At 39.8% G+C, this 18,747-nt stretch overlaps 1 protein-coding gene across 1 annotated transcript in view; it reads right to left on the reverse strand.

The window, feature by feature from the left end:
• Nucleotides 1–18,747, reverse strand: part of LOC114660817 (DEAD (Asp-Glu-Ala-Asp) box polypeptide 41) — a 66,634-nt gene that overhangs the window by 34,563 nt on the left and 13,324 nt on the right. Inside the window, exons 2-4 of the mRNA XM_028813732.2 lie at nucleotides 2,210–2,302; nucleotides 1,739–1,892; nucleotides 1,288–1,362 (exon numbers count right to left, since the gene is read on the reverse strand). Of these exons, the coding sequence (XP_028669565.1) occupies nucleotides 1,288–1,362; nucleotides 1,739–1,892; nucleotides 2,210–2,302 (322 nt within the window). The remainder of the gene's footprint in view (nucleotides 1–1,287; nucleotides 1,363–1,738; nucleotides 1,893–2,209; nucleotides 2,303–18,747) is intronic.

An 18,747-nucleotide genomic window follows, 5' to 3' on the forward strand; every position in this document is an offset into this window, starting at 1 on the left:
TTTTCTAGAATTAGTCAACACATGGCACTGAATGTACAATGCCTTTCAAACCTTAATCCATTGCCTAATGTCAACAGAAAGCCTGATACAGTCATAGTCCTAGGGCACAATGATCCCTATACCCTGCACAACTCACAAATAAATTGAACTGGAGTCACAACAGTCACTCTTTGATTCCCTAATCAGTAAAAGATTCACAATGTTTTTAGCACTACTTTAACTACCAAATTACAATGTTTCCTATGGATTCAATATAGACAAACATGAAGTTTTAAACCAGGTTCAGGTATGCCTCGATAGTGAGCATTGTGTACATTTTCACCATCTTTTATGATCAGTAGGTTAAGGGATAATGTTTGTTGTCATCACGTCAGCAATTTTTTTCCTGGTATTAAGGACACCAGAACAGTAGCATATGATAAGTTGTATGTTCAAAGAGTTTGAGCAGATTCTGTCAGTGTTTCAGTCTTGAAATAACTGGCCATACACCAGGTAGAGTAAAGCTGTTGGTGCCAAACTGGCTGGTCTGAGTATTTTTGCTGACCATGTCCATTCCTCTTCTGATGGCTGGTTTCAGCAGGATAATGCGCCATGTCACAAAGCTCAAATCGTCTCAAACTGGTTTCTTGAACATGACAATTAGTTCACTGTAATCAAATGGCCTCCACAGTCACCAGATTTCAATTCAATAGAGCACCTCTGGGATGTGGTGGAACAGGAGATTTGCATCAAGAATGTGCAGCTGACAAATCTGTAGCAACTGTGCAATGTTACTATGTCAATATGGACCAAAATCCCCAAGAAATATTTCCAGCATCTTATAGCAGTTCTGAAGGCCAACGGGGGTCCAACCCGATACTAGCTAGGTGTACCTAATAAAGTGGCTGGTGAGTGTACAAATGACATAATTTATTAGGTACATGCAGATGTAAAATATAAAATGAGCATATCTATTTGTCGTTAAAAGAGTGAATACCAAATCCTTATAAACTTAGGCTCCTGAAACCTACACAGAAAAGAACCATAAGCAGCCAAACCAAACCCCACCCTCCACCCCAAAACCACACACACAAAAATTACATTTTTATCATTTAATTTTCTCTCTGTAAATATATAGTATAAACATGACTAATCTTTAGTGTTACAATATTCACAGATGTACTGATCAGTAAAATACAAATTTCAATTATTCCTAATTTGAGAACATAAAAAGGAAGTAATAAAATACAGTAAGTTCCCTATAAAACCAAACAATCATTTTAACTTCAAAGATGAAACAAATCTCACCTCTTCCTTCAGCTACACTTTCCAGGATCTTTTCCTCCTCCTTCAACTGTTTCTCTTTTACAGATTCCTTGCGTGCTGATGAAAAACAAGAAAAAGAAACGGGGACATGTGAATTCAGATCATAAGATCGGACTTAAAATTTCATGGAGCAATCGATCACTATCCTCCAATATCAAACCATCCCACATTAATACACAGGTCTTTTCTTTGGAAAAAACATACCAATCTACATAAAAAAAACACGTGTATGCAAACATTTTGTAAACACAATATAAAACCACATCAAATATGAAAAATGCCTTTTAATTTTTCATATACCTGCCCTGGATTTAGAATTAATGAACATATATATATTGAAAATGTCTTACCAATTTTGCCATTTTTAGATTCTATCATCCACAAACAACATAAAAGAGTATGGTTATATAAATCACTATATACAATGACACACCTTCAGCTTTAGCCTTCAGATTCTGGTGCTGATCCAGTAAGCTAACATTGGAACGTGGACCCAGACCTTCATCATCATCTCTGTGCTCACTACCACTGTCTTTCTGGTCTTCTTCAGTCAAGCCCTTTCCCCGCAAATGCAAAATCTTCTGCAACTGAAAACACATTACAGCTATTATTGTTAAATTCAAATAAAATAGCATTTATTGTAATTTAAGCACAACATTCTATACAAAAAGACTTGGAATACAATACCCACCTAATTAAATAGAATTTTCCTGTGCTGAACATAATTTTAACACTTATGCAGAATACTGTTACAGAATACTATTAATAACTGAGGAAATTTTCTCTCACGATAAACCATTTTTACTAAAGAAATACATGAACAACTAGTAAACTCTATATAAAATCACATATGATATATACATCTCACATATAATATAAATCAAAGTACAGCAACCACACATACCATTTGCTGTTTTCTCTTCTTGACAGGAATATAAGGCACATAGTCATCATCAGATTCACTACTCTGCTGCTCCTCTTCTTTATAATAGGGCCGCTGTTTGTAGTTATAAAAATAATGAATAGACACAAAACAGTTAAAATACTTTATTTACTTTTTTTAACCAGTGCATAAAAAGTCATTTATATGACAAACTTTTTCTTTCTATTCTTTACAATTGACAAAAAAATATTTATGTCTACTTCTGCAGAAAATAAATTTAAGTACAAATGGTATACTTGATGTAAAACTAAAAGTTCAACATTACTGTAAGTCGAAGATCACTAAGGGACACTCATGACTTTTTATGGAGAACCCCATAATGATTATAATTGTAGTTAAAATATCTTCTATGCTAAAATTCCTTAAAGAATGTGTGTTCTGTTGTTGGCAATCATGAATACAAAATAAAGTGAACACTTCAGTCTCATCAGTTACTGAGAGAAATACAGGTCAAATCCTGTTATAGCAAATACTGAAGTAACAAAACTTTCAGAATAATGAATACTTTTTGTGGGCTCAGACAAATGTTCATAGAACATCATGTTAAACAAATCTCGTTTTAACGAAATGTAAATCTCCGTATACTGAACATTTTTTTGACCAAAAATGACCACCGAAGATTATGCAATGCAAAAAATATTTAGTGTCCTTCCTACACTTTCCGTGCAGTGTCTCGGGAACCCTGCAACAGGTTGCCTCAAAGAGAGAGACAGTCCGTTGTGAAATTTCCAGTCTTGGGCAGGCTCGGCGAAAATGTGGATGCAACATCATATAAATAGCCAAATTCTGAATCAGTGCTCCACAGAGAGGCGCGTGAGTAGTTGTGTTGTGTGCAGATACTGTACTGTTCGAGTTTCATAGAGCTTCTCAAGATTTTCTTTGAGATAAACAAAAAAATGAGAAACAGCATCAGTTTACACTGAAAGAAAAATTAACAATCCTGGAAAACGTTGACTCAGGAATGAAGAAAAATGACATTGCGAAAGCATTTTGGAATCGGGCCTTCATCTTCATCTAACGACTCGTATTCATTCTGTATCTTCATATCTGTACTTCTAATTAAAAAAAAGTTATGTCAAATGCCTTGTTTTCATTCCGCGTTCATACCTGTATTTCTATTTTAAAGAAAAATTACATCTAATGTCTCCTTTTCATTCTGTATTTTTATACCTGTATTTCTATTAACTTCCTGAGCATTGCATTTTATTCCAAAAAATATGTAAACAGGGTTGCATTTTTTGGGAAGAAACATGACATCTTTATGAAATCTCAAAAGTATACAATAAGAGCATGTTTCTATTCAGATTTTCTTTCTAGATTAATCAGTTTTTGAACAGCACACTGTACAGGTACAAGTTGGATTCTGTGTCTTTTCTGTTGGAGACATACAGTACTGTGCAAAAGTTTTAAGCAGGTGTGAAAAAATGCTGTAAACAAAGAATGCTTTCAGAAATATAAATAATGATTGTTTATTGTTATCAATTTACAAAATGCAAAGTGAACGAACAAAAGAAAAATCTAAATCAAATCAATATTTGGTGTTACTACCTTTTGCCTTCAAACCAGGATCAATTCTTATAGGTACACTTGCACAAAGTCAGGGATTTTGTAGGATTATAGTCAGGTGTATGATCAACCAGTTATGCCAAACAGGTGTTAATGATCATCAATGTCACACGTAGGCTGAAACACAGTCATTAACTGAAACAGAAACAGCTGTGTAGGAGGCTTAACACTGGGTGAGGAACAGCCAAACTCTGCTACCAAGGTGAGGTTGTGGAAGACAGTTTCATGTCATGGCAAGATTGAGCACAGCAACAAGACACAAGGTAGTTATACTGCATCAGCAAGGTCTCTCCCAGACAAAGATTTCAAAGCAGACTGGGGTTTCAAGATGTGTCTGTTCAAGCTCTTTTGAAGAAGCACAAAGAAATGGGCAACGTTGAGGATGGTAGACGTAGTGGTCAACCAAGGAAACAGTGCAGCAGATGAAAGACACATCAAGTTTACTACCCTTCGAAATTGGAAGATGTCCAGCAGTGCCATCAGCTCAGAACTGGCAGAAACCAGTGGGACCCAGGTACACCCATCTACTGTCCGGAGAAGTCTGGCCAGAAGTGGTCTTCATGGAAGAGTTGCAGCCAAAAAGCCATACCTCCGACGTGGAAACAAGGCCAAGTGACTCAAGTGTGCATGAAAACATAGGAACTGGGGTGCAGAAAAATGGCAGCAGGTGCTCTGGACTGAGGAGTCAAAATTTGAAATATCTGGCTGTAGCAGAAGGCAGTTTGTTCGTCGAAGGGCTGGACAGCGGTACAATAATGAGTGTCTGCAGGTAACAGTGAAGCATGGTGGAGGTTCCTTGAATGTTTGGGGCTGCATTTCTGCAAATGGAGTTGGAGATTTGGTCAGGGTTAATGGTGTTCTCAATGGTGAGAAATACAGGCAGATACTTATCCATCATGCAATACCATCAAGGAGGCGTATGATTGGCCCCAAATTTATTCTGCAGCAGGACAACAACCCCAAACATACAGCCAAAGTCATTAAGAACTATCTTCAGCTTAAAGAAGAACAAGAAGTCCTGGAAGTGATGGTATGGCCCCCACAGAGCTCTGATCTCAACATCATCGAGTGTGTCTAGGATTACATGAAGAGACAGAAGGATGTGAGGAAGCCTACATTCACAGAAGATCTGTGGTTAGTTCTCCAAGATGTTTGGAACAACCTACCAGCAGAGTTTCTTCAAAAACTGTATGCAAGTGTACCTAGACGAATTGATGCTGTTTTGAAGGCAAAGGGTGGCCACACCAAATATTGATTTGATTTAGATTTCTCTTTTGTTCATTCACTGCATTTTGTTGATTGATGAAAATAAATGATTAACATTTCCATTTTTGAAAGCATTCTTTGTTTACAGCATTTTTTCACACCTGCCTAAAACTTTTGCACAGTACTGTATAATTAATAAAATGTCAACCAATAAGATACTCTGGAATGATCCGCAATGCGCTGGGTCAACAGCGTCTCTTCAGTGATAGTGTGGATCGTGGATGTGTGGCAATGATTTGTCCTACAAACTGGCTCGTAAAGTTGGCATGAGATACAGTTTTGCCAGCTTTTTTTTTGTATAACATGAACAACATTCAAAATGCGCTGTTCCACCAGATGATGAAATACCTTTTTGTAGTAATTCTTCTGTTGCCTCTGCATAACGGGATAGAAGGTCATTTCTTGACTTACACGATTTACGCCATCCATCGTGTTATTGTACTCAACCACAGCACAAGGCTTTATAACCTGCTTGCTGCCTTTTGCCTGTACAGTGACTGTAGCTGCATTATGTTCAGTGCTAAGATGACAAACACCTTTCTTTCTGTCAAATAGCTCTGGCAAAGTATATACACATTATATATATATATATATATATGTGTGTATATGTGTATGTATATATATATATATATATATATGTGTGTCTATATATATATGTGTGTGTGTGTCTATATATATATATCTATCTATACTAATTAATAAAAGGCAAAGCCCTCACTGACTCACTGACTGACTGACTCATCACTAATTCTGCAACTTCCCGTGTAGGTGGAAGGCTGAAATTTGGCAGGCTGATTCCTTACAGCTTACTTACAAAAGTTAGGCAGGTTTCATTTCGAAATTCAATGCGTAATGGTCATAACTGGAACCTCTTTTTTCACAATATACTGTAATGGACGGCAGCTCGATGGCCGTGGGAGGAGGAGTTGAGTGTCACGTCATCACGCCTCCCACGTAATCATGTGAAAAGACTGTGAACGCAGTAGGGAGAAATGAAGGAGGAGCCGCAAACAGCGAAGAACAAAAAATTCATTAAACAATTGAGAAGGGAGCGAAACAATAAGAAGCGAGCGAGTAAAGCATACAAGCATCTTCATATGGGAAACAAAGCATGGTGTAAAACGTAAGTTTAAATTAAGTTTATAGAAACGCTCCCGCTGCGGATTGCAATAACATATTCGCGAGATAAAAGAACGCAGTAGGGAGAAATGAAGGATGAGCTGCAAACAGCGAAGAACAAAAAATTCATTAAACAATTGAGAAGGGAGCGAAACAACAAGAAGCGAGCGAGTGAAGCATACAAGCATCTTCATAAGGGAAAAAAGCACGGTGTAAAACGTAAGTTTAAATTAAGTTTATAGAAACGCTCCCGCTGCGGATTGCAATAACATATTCGCGAGATAAAAGTTTAATGAGAAGACACGAGGTATAAACGAACCGCATGCCGTAGCGCAACGTTAGGGGCTTCACCTCTGGCGCTGACGTTCGAGATTCGATTCCCGAGAGCGGATGCAGTGAGTGTGTACGCCTGATGAGTCCAGAATTAGGGAGAAACACGTGTCGCATACTCTTTGCATTATTTGAAAGTAAACTATTAAAACCATTATACGCCTGATGAGTCCAGAATTAGGGAGAAACACGTGTCGCATACTCTTTGCATTATTTGAAAGTAAACTATTAAAACCATTCTATGATCTGCTTCTCGCAACTGAAAGACGGCACATGGCGGATGTTAGCCAACTTGCTGACCGCAACGTTAGGGGCTTCAACTCTGGCGCCGCAAACAGCGAAGAACAAAAAATTCATTAAACAATTGAGAAGGGAGCGAAACAATAAGAAGCGAGCGAGTGAACCATACAAGCATCTTCATAAGGGAAACAAAGCACGGTGTAAAACGTAAGTTTAAATTAAGTTTATAGAAATGCTCCCGCTGCAGATTGCAGTAACATATTCGCGAGATAAAAGAACGCAGTAGGGAGAAATGAAGGAAGAGCCGCAAACCGCGAAGAACAAAAAATTCATTAAACAATTGAGAAGGGAGTGAAACAATAAGAAGCGAGCGAGTGAAGCATACAAGCATCTTCATAAGGGAAAAAAGCACGGTGTAAAACATAAGTTTAAATTAAGTTTATAGAAACGCTCCCGCTGCGGATTGCAATAACATATTCGCGAGATAAAAGTTTAATGAGAAGACACGAGGTATAAACGAACCACACGCTGTAGCGCAACGTTAGGGGCTTCACCTCTGGCGCTGACGTTCGAGATTCGATTCCCGAGAGGGGATGCAGCGAGTGTGTACGCCTGATGAGCTCAGAATTAGGGAGAAACACATGTCGCATACTCTTTGCATTATTTGAAAGTAAACTATTAAAACCATTCTATGATCTGCTTCTGGGAACAGAAAGAGGGCACGTGGCGGACGTAAGGCGACTTGCTGACAAACCACAAGCGTGACCTGGCAGGTAACCACCCATACAATCAGATTGTGATTCAGAAAACGAATGCCATGAATGTAATTACCACGATCTACATACTGTCAAATAAACGAAACACACGCCGTAGCGCGACAGCTGTGAAAAGGGAGCTTCACAAAAAAACAGATCCTTAACAAATTGTTATTGGTATATTTTCGATCCGTTTAAAAAGGTTTTTGCTTCTTAATAAAAAATTAAAAGCAGTACTTAGCCGCAACGAAGCGCGAGAATTTGGCTATATATATCTGCTTCTCGCAATTAAAAGAGGGCACGTAGCGGATGTTAGACGACTTGATGACCAAGCATAAGCGTTACCTGCCAGGTAACCACCCATACAATCAGATTGTGATTCAGACTAGGAATGCAATGAATGTAATTACCCCGATCTACATACAAGGCGAAAGTCTTGCAACATTCAAAGATGATGGTTTGGGATAAGTACACCATGGAACATAAAAGAGCTTATGAAGCCTTGAACCGAAAAAAGCAAGATCTCAGAGATCGTAAAAAAAAAAAAAAAAAAGGAGGTAATGTCGTTTTACTCGCTGTAGATTTTAGTCAAACATTACCAGTTATTCCACGAGGGAGACCAGCAGATGAACTCAACGCGTGTTTAAAAATCCATGCTTCTCCCACGGTCGGTTATATGTCGCGTGTTCTCGGGTAGGTACACCAAAAAATGTATACATTTAAGCATGTAATGGGCAAAGAAAAAATGAGGTATACCCGAAGGCACTGCAGTAGTACTCAATGTAACTTTACTTCTTAAATGTTAATGTTTTACTGTTTAATAATTTATACGCTTCTTATATGTTGTTCAAATTCTTTTATCAAAATACCAGTGACAGCGCAATGCACGATAACATGGAATGAATACACCATACCCATCAGCCCACGGCCGCCCTGGTGTGCGCAGATAGGAGTTGATTCTACAATAAAATAAAATAAACATAAAAAGAGTAATACAATCATCACCCATAAAGCGGATAGCAGACGTGACGTACTATATGTGTATCAGATTTCAAGTCAATAGGTGAAACGGTTTGCGAGCTACAGGTGATTTAAAATCCTGGACAGACAAACGAATAGCCACGGTAGCAAATTATAGAAGAACATTTTACTGTTTAATAATTTATATTTATATGAAATGTGCTTCTTATATATTACTTCAGATTCTCATATGATAATGATGTTAATGTTGTTTATATTGATTTCTATGTTATTGTAAGTGCATGTATGTGTGTATATGTATGTATGTATGTATGTATATATATATATATATATATATATATATATATATATATATAAAATATATGTGTATATGTATATATATATATGATATATCTGTATATATGTGTGTGTGTGTGTATTATACATATATACAGTGGTGTGAAAAACTATTTGCCCCCTTCCTGATTTCTTATTCTTTTGCATGTTTGTCACACAAAATGTTTCTGATCATCAAACACATTTAACCATTAGTCAAATATAACACAAGTAAACACAAAATGCAGTTTTTAAATGATGGTTTTTATTATTTAGGGAGAAAAAAAATCCAAACCTACATGGCCCTGTGTGAAAAAGTAATTGCCCCCTTGTTAAAAAATAACCTAACTGTGGTGTATCACACCTGAGTTCAATTTCCGTAGCCACCCCCAGGCCTGATTACTGCCACACCTGTTTCAATCAAGAAATCACTTAAATAGGAGCTGCCTGACACAGAGAAGTAGACCAAAAGCACCTCAAAAGCTAGACATCATGCCAAGATCCTAAGAAATTCAGGAACAAATGAGAACAGAAGTAATTGAGATCTATCAGTCTGGTAAAGGTTATAAAGCCATTTCTAAAGCTTTGGGACTCCAGCGAACCACAGTGAGAGCCATTATCCACAAATGGCAAAAACATGGAACAGTGGTGAACCTTCCCAGGAGTGGCCGGCCGACCAACCAAAATTACCCCAAGAGCGCAGCGACGACTCATCCGAGAGGTCACAAAAGACCCCAGGACAACGTCTAAAGAACTGCAGGCCTCACTTGCCTCAATTAAGGTCAGTGTTCACGACTCCACCATAAGAAAGAGACTGGGCAAAAACGGCCTGCATGGCAGATTTCCAAGACGCAAACCACTGTTAAGCAAAAAGAACATTAGGGCTTGTCTCAATTTTGCTAAGAAACATCTCAATGATTGCCAAGACTTTTGGGAAAATACCTTGTGGACTGATGAGACAAAAGTTGAACTTTTTGGAAGGCAAATGTCCCGTTACATCTGGCGTAAAAGGAACACAGCATTTCAGAAAAAGAACATCATACCAACAGTAAAATATGGTGGTGGTAGTGTGATGGTCTGGGGTTGTTTTGCTGCTTCAGGACCTGGAAGGCTTGCTGTGATAGATGGAACCATGAATTCTACTGTCTACCAAAAAATCCTGAAGGAGAATGTCCGGCCATCTGTTCGTCAACTCAAGCTGAAGCGATCTTGGGTGCTGCAACAGGACAATGACCCAAAACACACCAGGAAATCCACCTCTGAATGTCTGAAGAAAAACAAAGTGAAGACTTTGGAGTGGCCTAGTCAAAGTCCTGACCTGAATCCAATTGAGATGCTATGGCATGACCTTAAAAAGGCGGTTCATGCTAGAAAACCCTCAAATAAAGCTGAATTACAACAATTTTGCAAAGATGAGTGGGCCAAAATTCCTCCAGAGCGCTGTCAAAGACTCATTGCAAGTTATCGCAAACGCTTGATTGCAGTTATTGCTGCTAAGGGTGGCCCAACCAGTTATTAGGTTCAGGGGGCAATTACTTTTTCACACAGGGCCATGTAGGTTTGGATTTTTTTTTCTCCCTAAATAATAAAAACCACCATTTACAAACTGCATTTTGTGTTTGTGTTATATTTGACTAATGGTTAAATGTGTCTGATGATCAGAAACATTTTGTGTGACAAACATGCAAAAGAATAAGAAATCAGGAAGGGGGCAAATAGTTTTTCACACCACTGTATATATATATATATATATATATATATATGTGTGTGTGTATATGTGTGTGTGTGTGTATATATATGTGTGTATATGTATATATATATATATATATAATATATGTGTATATGTATATGTATATATATATATATGACAGCAATACTCATAACAATGACAACACAATTACATTGACAATCATGTTACGTTATTTTTAAAATGTTTCCTTTACTTTTTTATAACCTCTTTAACACACTACTTCTCCGCTGCGAAGCGCGGGTATTTTGCTATATATGTGTACAGTGATCCCTCGCTATATCGCGCTTCGCCTTTCGCGGCTTCACTCCATCGCGGATTTTATATGTAAGCATATTTAAATATATATCGCGGATTTTTCGCTGCTTCGCGGGTTTCTGCGGACAATAGGTCTTTTAATTTCTGGTACATGCTTCCTCAGTTGGTTTGCCCAGTTGATTTCATTGGCAGATGGCTGAGAAGCTATCCAGCTTACTTTCTCTCTTCCTCTCTCTCTCTCTCTCTCTGTCTTGCGCTGACGTAGGGGGGTGTGAGCAGGGGGGCTGTGTGCAGCTGCTTCCTGAAGGACAGGCTGCACGGAGCTTCGCATACTTAAAAGCTCAAAGGGCACGTATTGATTTTCTGTGGCTCTCTCTCTCTCTCTTCCTGCTCCTGACAGAGGGGGTGTGAGCTGCCGCCTTCAACAGCTTTGTACCGGCGGTGCTTCGCATACTTAAAAGCAAACAGCACTATTGATTTTTTTTTTGACTGCTTGCTTTGCACTCCTTTGAAAAGGAAGATATGTTTGCATTCTTTTAATTGTGAGACAGAACTGTCATCTCTGTCTTGTCAAGGAGCACAGTTTAAACTTTTGAAAAAGAGACAAATGTTTGTTTGCAGTGTTTGAATAACGTTCCTGTCTCTCTACAACCTCCTGTGTTTCTGCGCAAATCTGTGACCCAAGCATGACAATATAAAAATAACCATATAAACATATGGTTTCTACTTCGCGGATTTTCCTATTTCGCGGGTGGCTCTGGAACGCAACCCCCGCGATGGAGGAGGGATTACTGTATATGTATATATAATATAATATATCTGTATGTGTATATATCTATAATAATAAAAGGCAAAGCCCTCACTGACTGATTCACTCACTGACTGACTGACTCACTCATCACTAATTGTCCAACTTCCCGTGTAGGTGGAAGGCTGAAATTTGGCAGGCTCATTCCTTACAGCTTACTTACAAAAGTTAGGCAGGTTTCATTTTGAAATTATACGCGTAATGGTCATAACTGGAACCTCTTTTTTGTCCATATACTGTAATGGAAGGCAGCAAGATGGCCGTATGAGATGGAGTTGCGTGTTGCGTCATCACGCCTCCCACGTAATCACGTGAACTGACTGTGAACTCAGTACGTAGAAAAGAAGGAGGAGCCCCAAAGATCGCTGAAGAAAACATTCATTACACAATTGACAAGGCAGCGAAACAATAAGAAGCGAGTGAGTGACGCATACAAGCATCTTCATAAGACACGAGGTATAAAAAAGCACGGTGTAAACCGTAACCTTAAATTAACTTTATAGAAACGCTCCCGCTGCCGTTTGCAATGCCATATTCGCGAGATACAAGTTTAATGAGAAGACACGAGGTATAAACGAGAGTTTGCTCACTTTGTAACAGAGTTAAAATTGCTGTAGAGAGAAACTTTTAACTGCCGGGTCTTAGCTAACATTAAATAAACCCATGGACATCGCAACATCACACAAGAGAGCGGCTCACGTGAAGTGACTGAACGCAGCAGGAGTGATCACTTCCATGAATCAAACCTGTTCAAAAAACACATTACACAATTGATAAGGTAGGAAAAGAATATGAAACAAAGCACGGTATAAACCGTAACTTTAAATTAAGTTTACAGAAACGCTGCCGTTTGCAATACCATATTCGCCCCTGCGAATCGCGGTGATTTTGCTATATATATTAAACTATTTCAACCATTGTATGATCTGCTTCTCGCAACTGAAAGAGCGCACCGTGGCAGAACTTAGCCGACTTGCTCACCAACCACAAGCGTTACCTGGTAGGTAACCACCCATACAATCAGATTGTGAATCAGACTACGAATGCCTGCAATGTAATTACCCCGATCTACATGCTGTCAAATGAACGAACCACACGCCGTGGCACAACGTTAGGGGCTTCGCCTCTACGTCCGAGGATCGATTCCCGTAAGGGAGTGCAGTGACTGTGTACGCCTGATGAGCCCACAATTACGGCGAAGCACGTGTCGCATACTATGCATCTTCAAAGCACGGTGTAAACAGTAAGTTTAAATTGAGTTTATAGAAACGCTCCCGCTGCCGTTTGCAATACCATATTAGATGACTTTGTAACAGAGTTAAAATTGCTGGAGCGATAAATTTTTAACTGCCGGGTCATGTCGCGTGTTCTTGGGTAGGTACATCAAAAAATGTATACATTTATGCATGTAATGGGCAAACAAAAAATGTACTATACCCGAAAGCACTACAGTACTCAATGTATCTTTACTTCTTAAATGTTAATGTTTTACTGTTTAATAATTTATACGCTTCTTATATGTTGTTCAGATTCTTTTATCAAAATACCAGTAACAGCACACTGCACGATAACGTGGAGTGAATACACTTGACATGACCATTCATACCCTAAGTTCTTGTCAATAAGCCGCGGCTTATCTAAGGAAAAAAGTTGTGAAAATGAAAAAATAGAATATCGGCTTATACATCCATCGCGGGGGTTGCGTTCCAGAGCCACCCGCGAAATAAGAATATCCGCGAAGTAGAAACCATATGTTTATATGGTTATTTTTATATTGTCATGCTTGGGTCACAGATTTGCGCAGAAACACAGGAGGTTGTAGAGAGACAGGAACGTTATTCAAACACTGCAAATAAACATTTGTCTCTTTTTCAAAAGTTTAAACTGTGCTCCATGACAAGACAGAGATGACAGTTCCGTCTCACAATTAAAAGAATGCAAACATATCTTCCTCTTCAAAGGAGTGAAGCAAACAAATCAATATGTCTGTTTGGCTTTTAAGTATGCGAAGCACAGCGGCACAAAGCTGTTGAAGGCGGCAGCTCACACCCCCTCCGTCAGGAGCAGACAAAGAGAGAGAGAGGGAGAGTTTGTTTTTCAGTCAAAAATCAATACGTGCCCTTCGAGCTTTTAAGTATGCGAAGCACTGTGCAGCATGTCTTTTCAGGAATCAGCTTTACAAAAGATAGCAACGTGAAGATAATCTTTCAGCATTTTTAGACGAGCGTCCGTATCGTCTAGGTGTGCAAACAGCCCCCCTGCTCAATCCCCATACGTCAGGATCACAGATAGTCAGCGCAAGAGAGAGAGAACAGTAAGCCGGGTAGCTTCTCAGCCATCTGCCAATAGCGTCCCTTGTATGAAATCAACTGGGCAAACCAACTGAGGAAGCATGTACCAGAAATTAAAAGACCCATTGTCCGCAGAAATCCGCGATATATATTTAAATATGCTTACATATAAAATCACAATTTAAATGACCGCTACGCGCTCGTGTTGACTCGGCGACGCCCAGAGCAGAAAGAACGCGCTCCGGCCGCTCCAACCGCGCCATGCGGGGAGTGAGAGAGACGGCAATATCTCACACTCTCTCCCCCCTTAAAGAAATTAAATGGGCGCGAGTGAGACCACTGACCTCCCTCCCTTCTATTAGTTATAGGTTATAGTACGTTCGGCTTATCCATGAGTCCGGCTTATCTATGATACGATTTTATTTTAAAAATTCGTATGATTTTTGGTCTCCGGCTAATACATGAGTCCGGCTTATAGACAAGAACTTAGGGTAGTATTTATCCTCTTTCTCTGTACGTTTACCATTCGTTTGCTCAGAGGTTGATGCGCTTGCTGCTTAATGAGCAGCTCTTCACCCTAGCGTCCCGCTGCTTCTCTTCTTTCGTCGGCATCTTTTCCCGTTAAAACTGATTTTTTTTAAAACTTAGTATGTTTTCTTTAATTTTTCAGTTAACCTGGCACTTAAGTCTTCAATCTGCCTCAAGAATGATTAGCGAAGGTGGTAGACAATGAAAACGGCAGCCGTACGCATCCGCCACACACGCACTGGTGCGCGCAGCTGTGAGTTGATTCTACAATAAAATAAAATAAAGATAAAAACAGTAATAACTTGCAGCACCGCTATTCAATTACACTTGCCTAACGCCTCTCCTACGGGGAAATACTGTGGGATCTGGGCATCCGTCAAAGCAGCAAACACAAGCCTGATTAGAAAGCGGGAAGCTGTGATTTGTCGTCTCCCTCCCATGTAACAATCACAGCCCGTGTTGCAACGCACTATGTATGTATATGTATATATGTGTATGTGTGTGTATATGTATGTGTATATATATATGTTCATATGTGTGGGAAAGCGAATAGTAGACGTGACGTAGTATATGTGTACCAAATTTCAAGTCAATAGATGAAACGGTTTGCGAGCTACGCAGCGCCGGAGTGCAGTGGGGTGTGTACACCTGATGAGCCCAGAATGAGGGCGAAACACGTGTCGTGTACTCTTTGCATTTATTTGACAGTAAACTATTTCAACCATTCTATGATCTGCTCCTCACAAACTGAGGGCACCGTGGCGGATGTTAGCAGATTGCTGGCCAACCACAAGCGTTACCTGGTAGGTAACCACCCATACAATCAGATTGTGACACAGACTATGAATGACGTGAATGTAATTACCCCGATCTACATGCTGTCAAATAAACGAACCACACGCCGTGGCGCAACGTTAGGTGCATCGCCTCTGGCGCTGACATCCGAGGTTCGATTCTCGAGAGGGAGTGCAGTGGAGTGTGTACACCTGATAAGTCCAGAATGAGGGCGAAACACGTGTCGTGTACTCTTTGCATTTATTTGACAGTAAACTATTTCAACCATTCTATGATCTGCTCCTCACAAACTGGGGGCACCGTGGCGGATGTTAGCAGATTGCTGGCCAACCACAAGCGTTACCTGGTAGGTAACCACCCATACAATCAGATTGTGACACAGACTACGAATGACGTGAATATATATATATACTAGCAAAATACCCGCGCTTCGCAGCGGAGAAGTAGTGTGTTAAAGAGGTTATGTAAACATATATATACATAAACATATATACTTATATATACATATCTACATATACATAAACATATATACTTATATATACATATCTACATATACACATATCTACATATATATATATATATATATACATATACACATCCACATATATATACATATATCAACATATATATATATATACACACACACATATATTATATATATATATATACTAGGGGGCTCCGCCCCCTGCTCGCTTTGCTCGCCAACCCCTGGCGTTGGGGCATGACAAAGAGTGAGATGTATGAATTAGATATAGAATAGTGTGCAGGTTTGGATGATGCCTATATAAATACAAAATAGAGTGTTTGGCATAGAGTAATGTTTTATTGGAATATTTCTCTGTATACAACATTAGTAGTATGGGCGGAGTGGTGGCTCTGAGGCTAAGGATCTGCGCTGGTATCCCGAAGGTTGCCGGTTCGAATCCCCGTCAGTGCCAAAGAGATCCTACTCTGCTGGGCCCTTGAGCAAGGCCCTTAACCTGTAATTGCTCCAGGGGGCGCTGTACAATGGCTGACCCTGCGCTCTGACCCCAAGGGGTATGCGAAAAAAAAAAACCTAACAAACACTGTTGTAAGTCGCTCTGGATAAGAGCGTCTGCTAAATAATGTAAACGTAAACGTAGTAGTAAAGATGGTGTCTTGTCTTTGAATGAGTCTTCCTTGGCATGGATCATTTTTAACTTTAACTTTAATGTGAGATGAACGTCGAACACATGAGAAGGCAACATAAAGTTGTCCATGTCCAAAAACGGGTTCAGAGAGGCAGATGCCAACTTTGTCCATGGTTTGTCCTTGTGATTTGTTGATGGTCATGGCAAATGCAGGTTTAATGGGGAACTGTCGGTGTTTCAATGTAAAAGGTAATTACAGGTCAGAACTCGTAAGGTCAATTCCAAGAATGAGAACAGTATTGTTAGCATGTGAATCTGAAAGAACTGTTGCTTGAATAACATCGTGTGTTATGGTGTTGACGACTAACCGTGTGCCATTGCATAAACCCTGTTTAGTGTTAAGGTTTCCAAATAGCATGATTATTGTTCCGTTTTTAAGGGTAAGGTTGTGTTGTGGTCATCCGTCCGGGTTAATAGTGTTCAAATATTGTAAGGGTAAATTCAGATGTTCATTGTCGTCATCAGAGTGAACTTTGTCAGAGCTTAGAAAGAGCCGTGTCTCTCCAGGAAGTAATAAAATGACCTGGTTAATAATGTGATTAACATTAATATTTTTTGGACATAATATAGTGCGTCGTGATAACCACATATGCGAAAGCAGTATGGGCCATTGCCTTTTGGTGGCCTGATATCTACTCCGGTAGATGCAAAAAGCAAATGAACTATTGTAGGATCTAATGCAGTTCATAAAGTTTTTACTTTCAGGCACATCCTTAGTTATAAGCTTCTGTAGATATTCAGGATATGAATGTAAAGGAGGCTTTCTAATCTGCCCCTTTTGACAACAACGTGTAAATTCATTATTTGTATTGCCAGTTGTTTCTTCTGTGAAGTTAAGTGAATGACAATGATTGCAAATGACATTCATTAATCCCAATGAATTTTCCTCAATAGTGGACTCATTATTGAAAGCGTTGTCAGCAAACTGGCGTAAGCGTTTAGCAGACGTCTGGCGTTGATGTCTGCGACGGGCATGTTTTGCTTGTGGTGTTTGAGTGCCGCGTTGTTGCATGTCCATTATTTGTGACGCGCTATTTTTGATTTTTAATTGATTCGCCTCCGCTTTGCGCAAAGTCCGTTTCACTCTACGTCGTGCATTGTTTGTATCGTGCCTTGTCCGTTTTTGTATGTCGGTCAGTTGAGCTTTCTGCTTTTTGAATCCTGCTTGCTTGTTTTCTGGCCGGTCATATGCGCATTGCTTTGCTCCCTTTTTTGTATGTCTGAGATGCGAGCTCTTTCTTTTGAAATTGTGCTTGTTTCGATGCAGCACTTTGAGACGCGCGCTGTATGCATCTACGTTCAATGTGTCTGTTCATTTGGGCACGTCTCTGTAACGGGGTTACTTGAGCTTTGCGTTTTTTGATCCGAGACATTTTTTCTCACGTATTTTCCGAAGCGCGTTGTATGCGCCGCCGTGTATTCTTTTGGTTTCATTCGTGTTCGTGTGTTTGGTCCCGTTATCCGATCCGAATCGTTTTGTACCCGTGACCGTGTATGCATGACTTGTTTGTTCCTCAGCGTGCGAAATATGTATAAGTAATAAGGAGGATCGCACTCACTGTTAATATGGAGCCTTTTCTCCAGTTGAACGGTTAATAGTGCTTTATTTTAATGAGATCCACCTATGCTGCCTAGTGTGAAGGTTTTGAGATGACGTATGTTTAATATGAACGTTTCCTTTAGATATGTGGCTTTGGGTGTCACTTCTTATTGATTTGGGGGGGGGGGGGTGGGGGGGGGGGGGTGGGTGAGGATTGTTGTTGCGCGAGCGTCTTCTTTCGTTTTGTGTTCCAGGGGCTTGTTGAATCCCCCTCTTTGTGTGTGTCCCGTCCGTTGCTTGTAGGGTGTGTGGGGTGGTTTTGTGTTCTTTTTTTTTGTGTTCCAGGGGCTTGTTAAATCCCCCTCTTGGTGTGTATCCCGTCCGGTGCCTGTAGGGGGGGGAGCCTTGCCGTTGTGCACGAGCGTCTTCTTTTTTTTTGTGTGCTAGTTTCGTGTGCAATGGGTTTCGTGCGGTGCCCGCCTTTGACTACATTTTTCTTTGCCTTTTGCTTTTTTCTGTGCTTGCGGCGTCTCATTTCTTTGTCCTCTTTTTTCTTTGCTCACTGCTTTTTTCTGTGGTCTTGTCCGCCTCTCGCGGCCCTTTCTTGCGCCTGCGCAGTACGTCTTTTTGCAGCTACGGCCCATGTCCGGATGTGCCTGCGTCCATCATCCGGTTTAGCATTCTCGGTTAGTAATACAGACTTACAGACACATATATACATATTTACATATCTACATATATATACACACATATATACATATCTACATGCATATATATATATATATATA

This window comes from Erpetoichthys calabaricus, chromosome 11 (genome assembly GCF_900747795.2).
Source record: "Erpetoichthys calabaricus chromosome 11, fErpCal1.3, whole genome shotgun sequence".
Taxonomy (NCBI): Eukaryota; Metazoa; Chordata; class Cladistia; order Polypteriformes; family Polypteridae; genus Erpetoichthys; species Erpetoichthys calabaricus.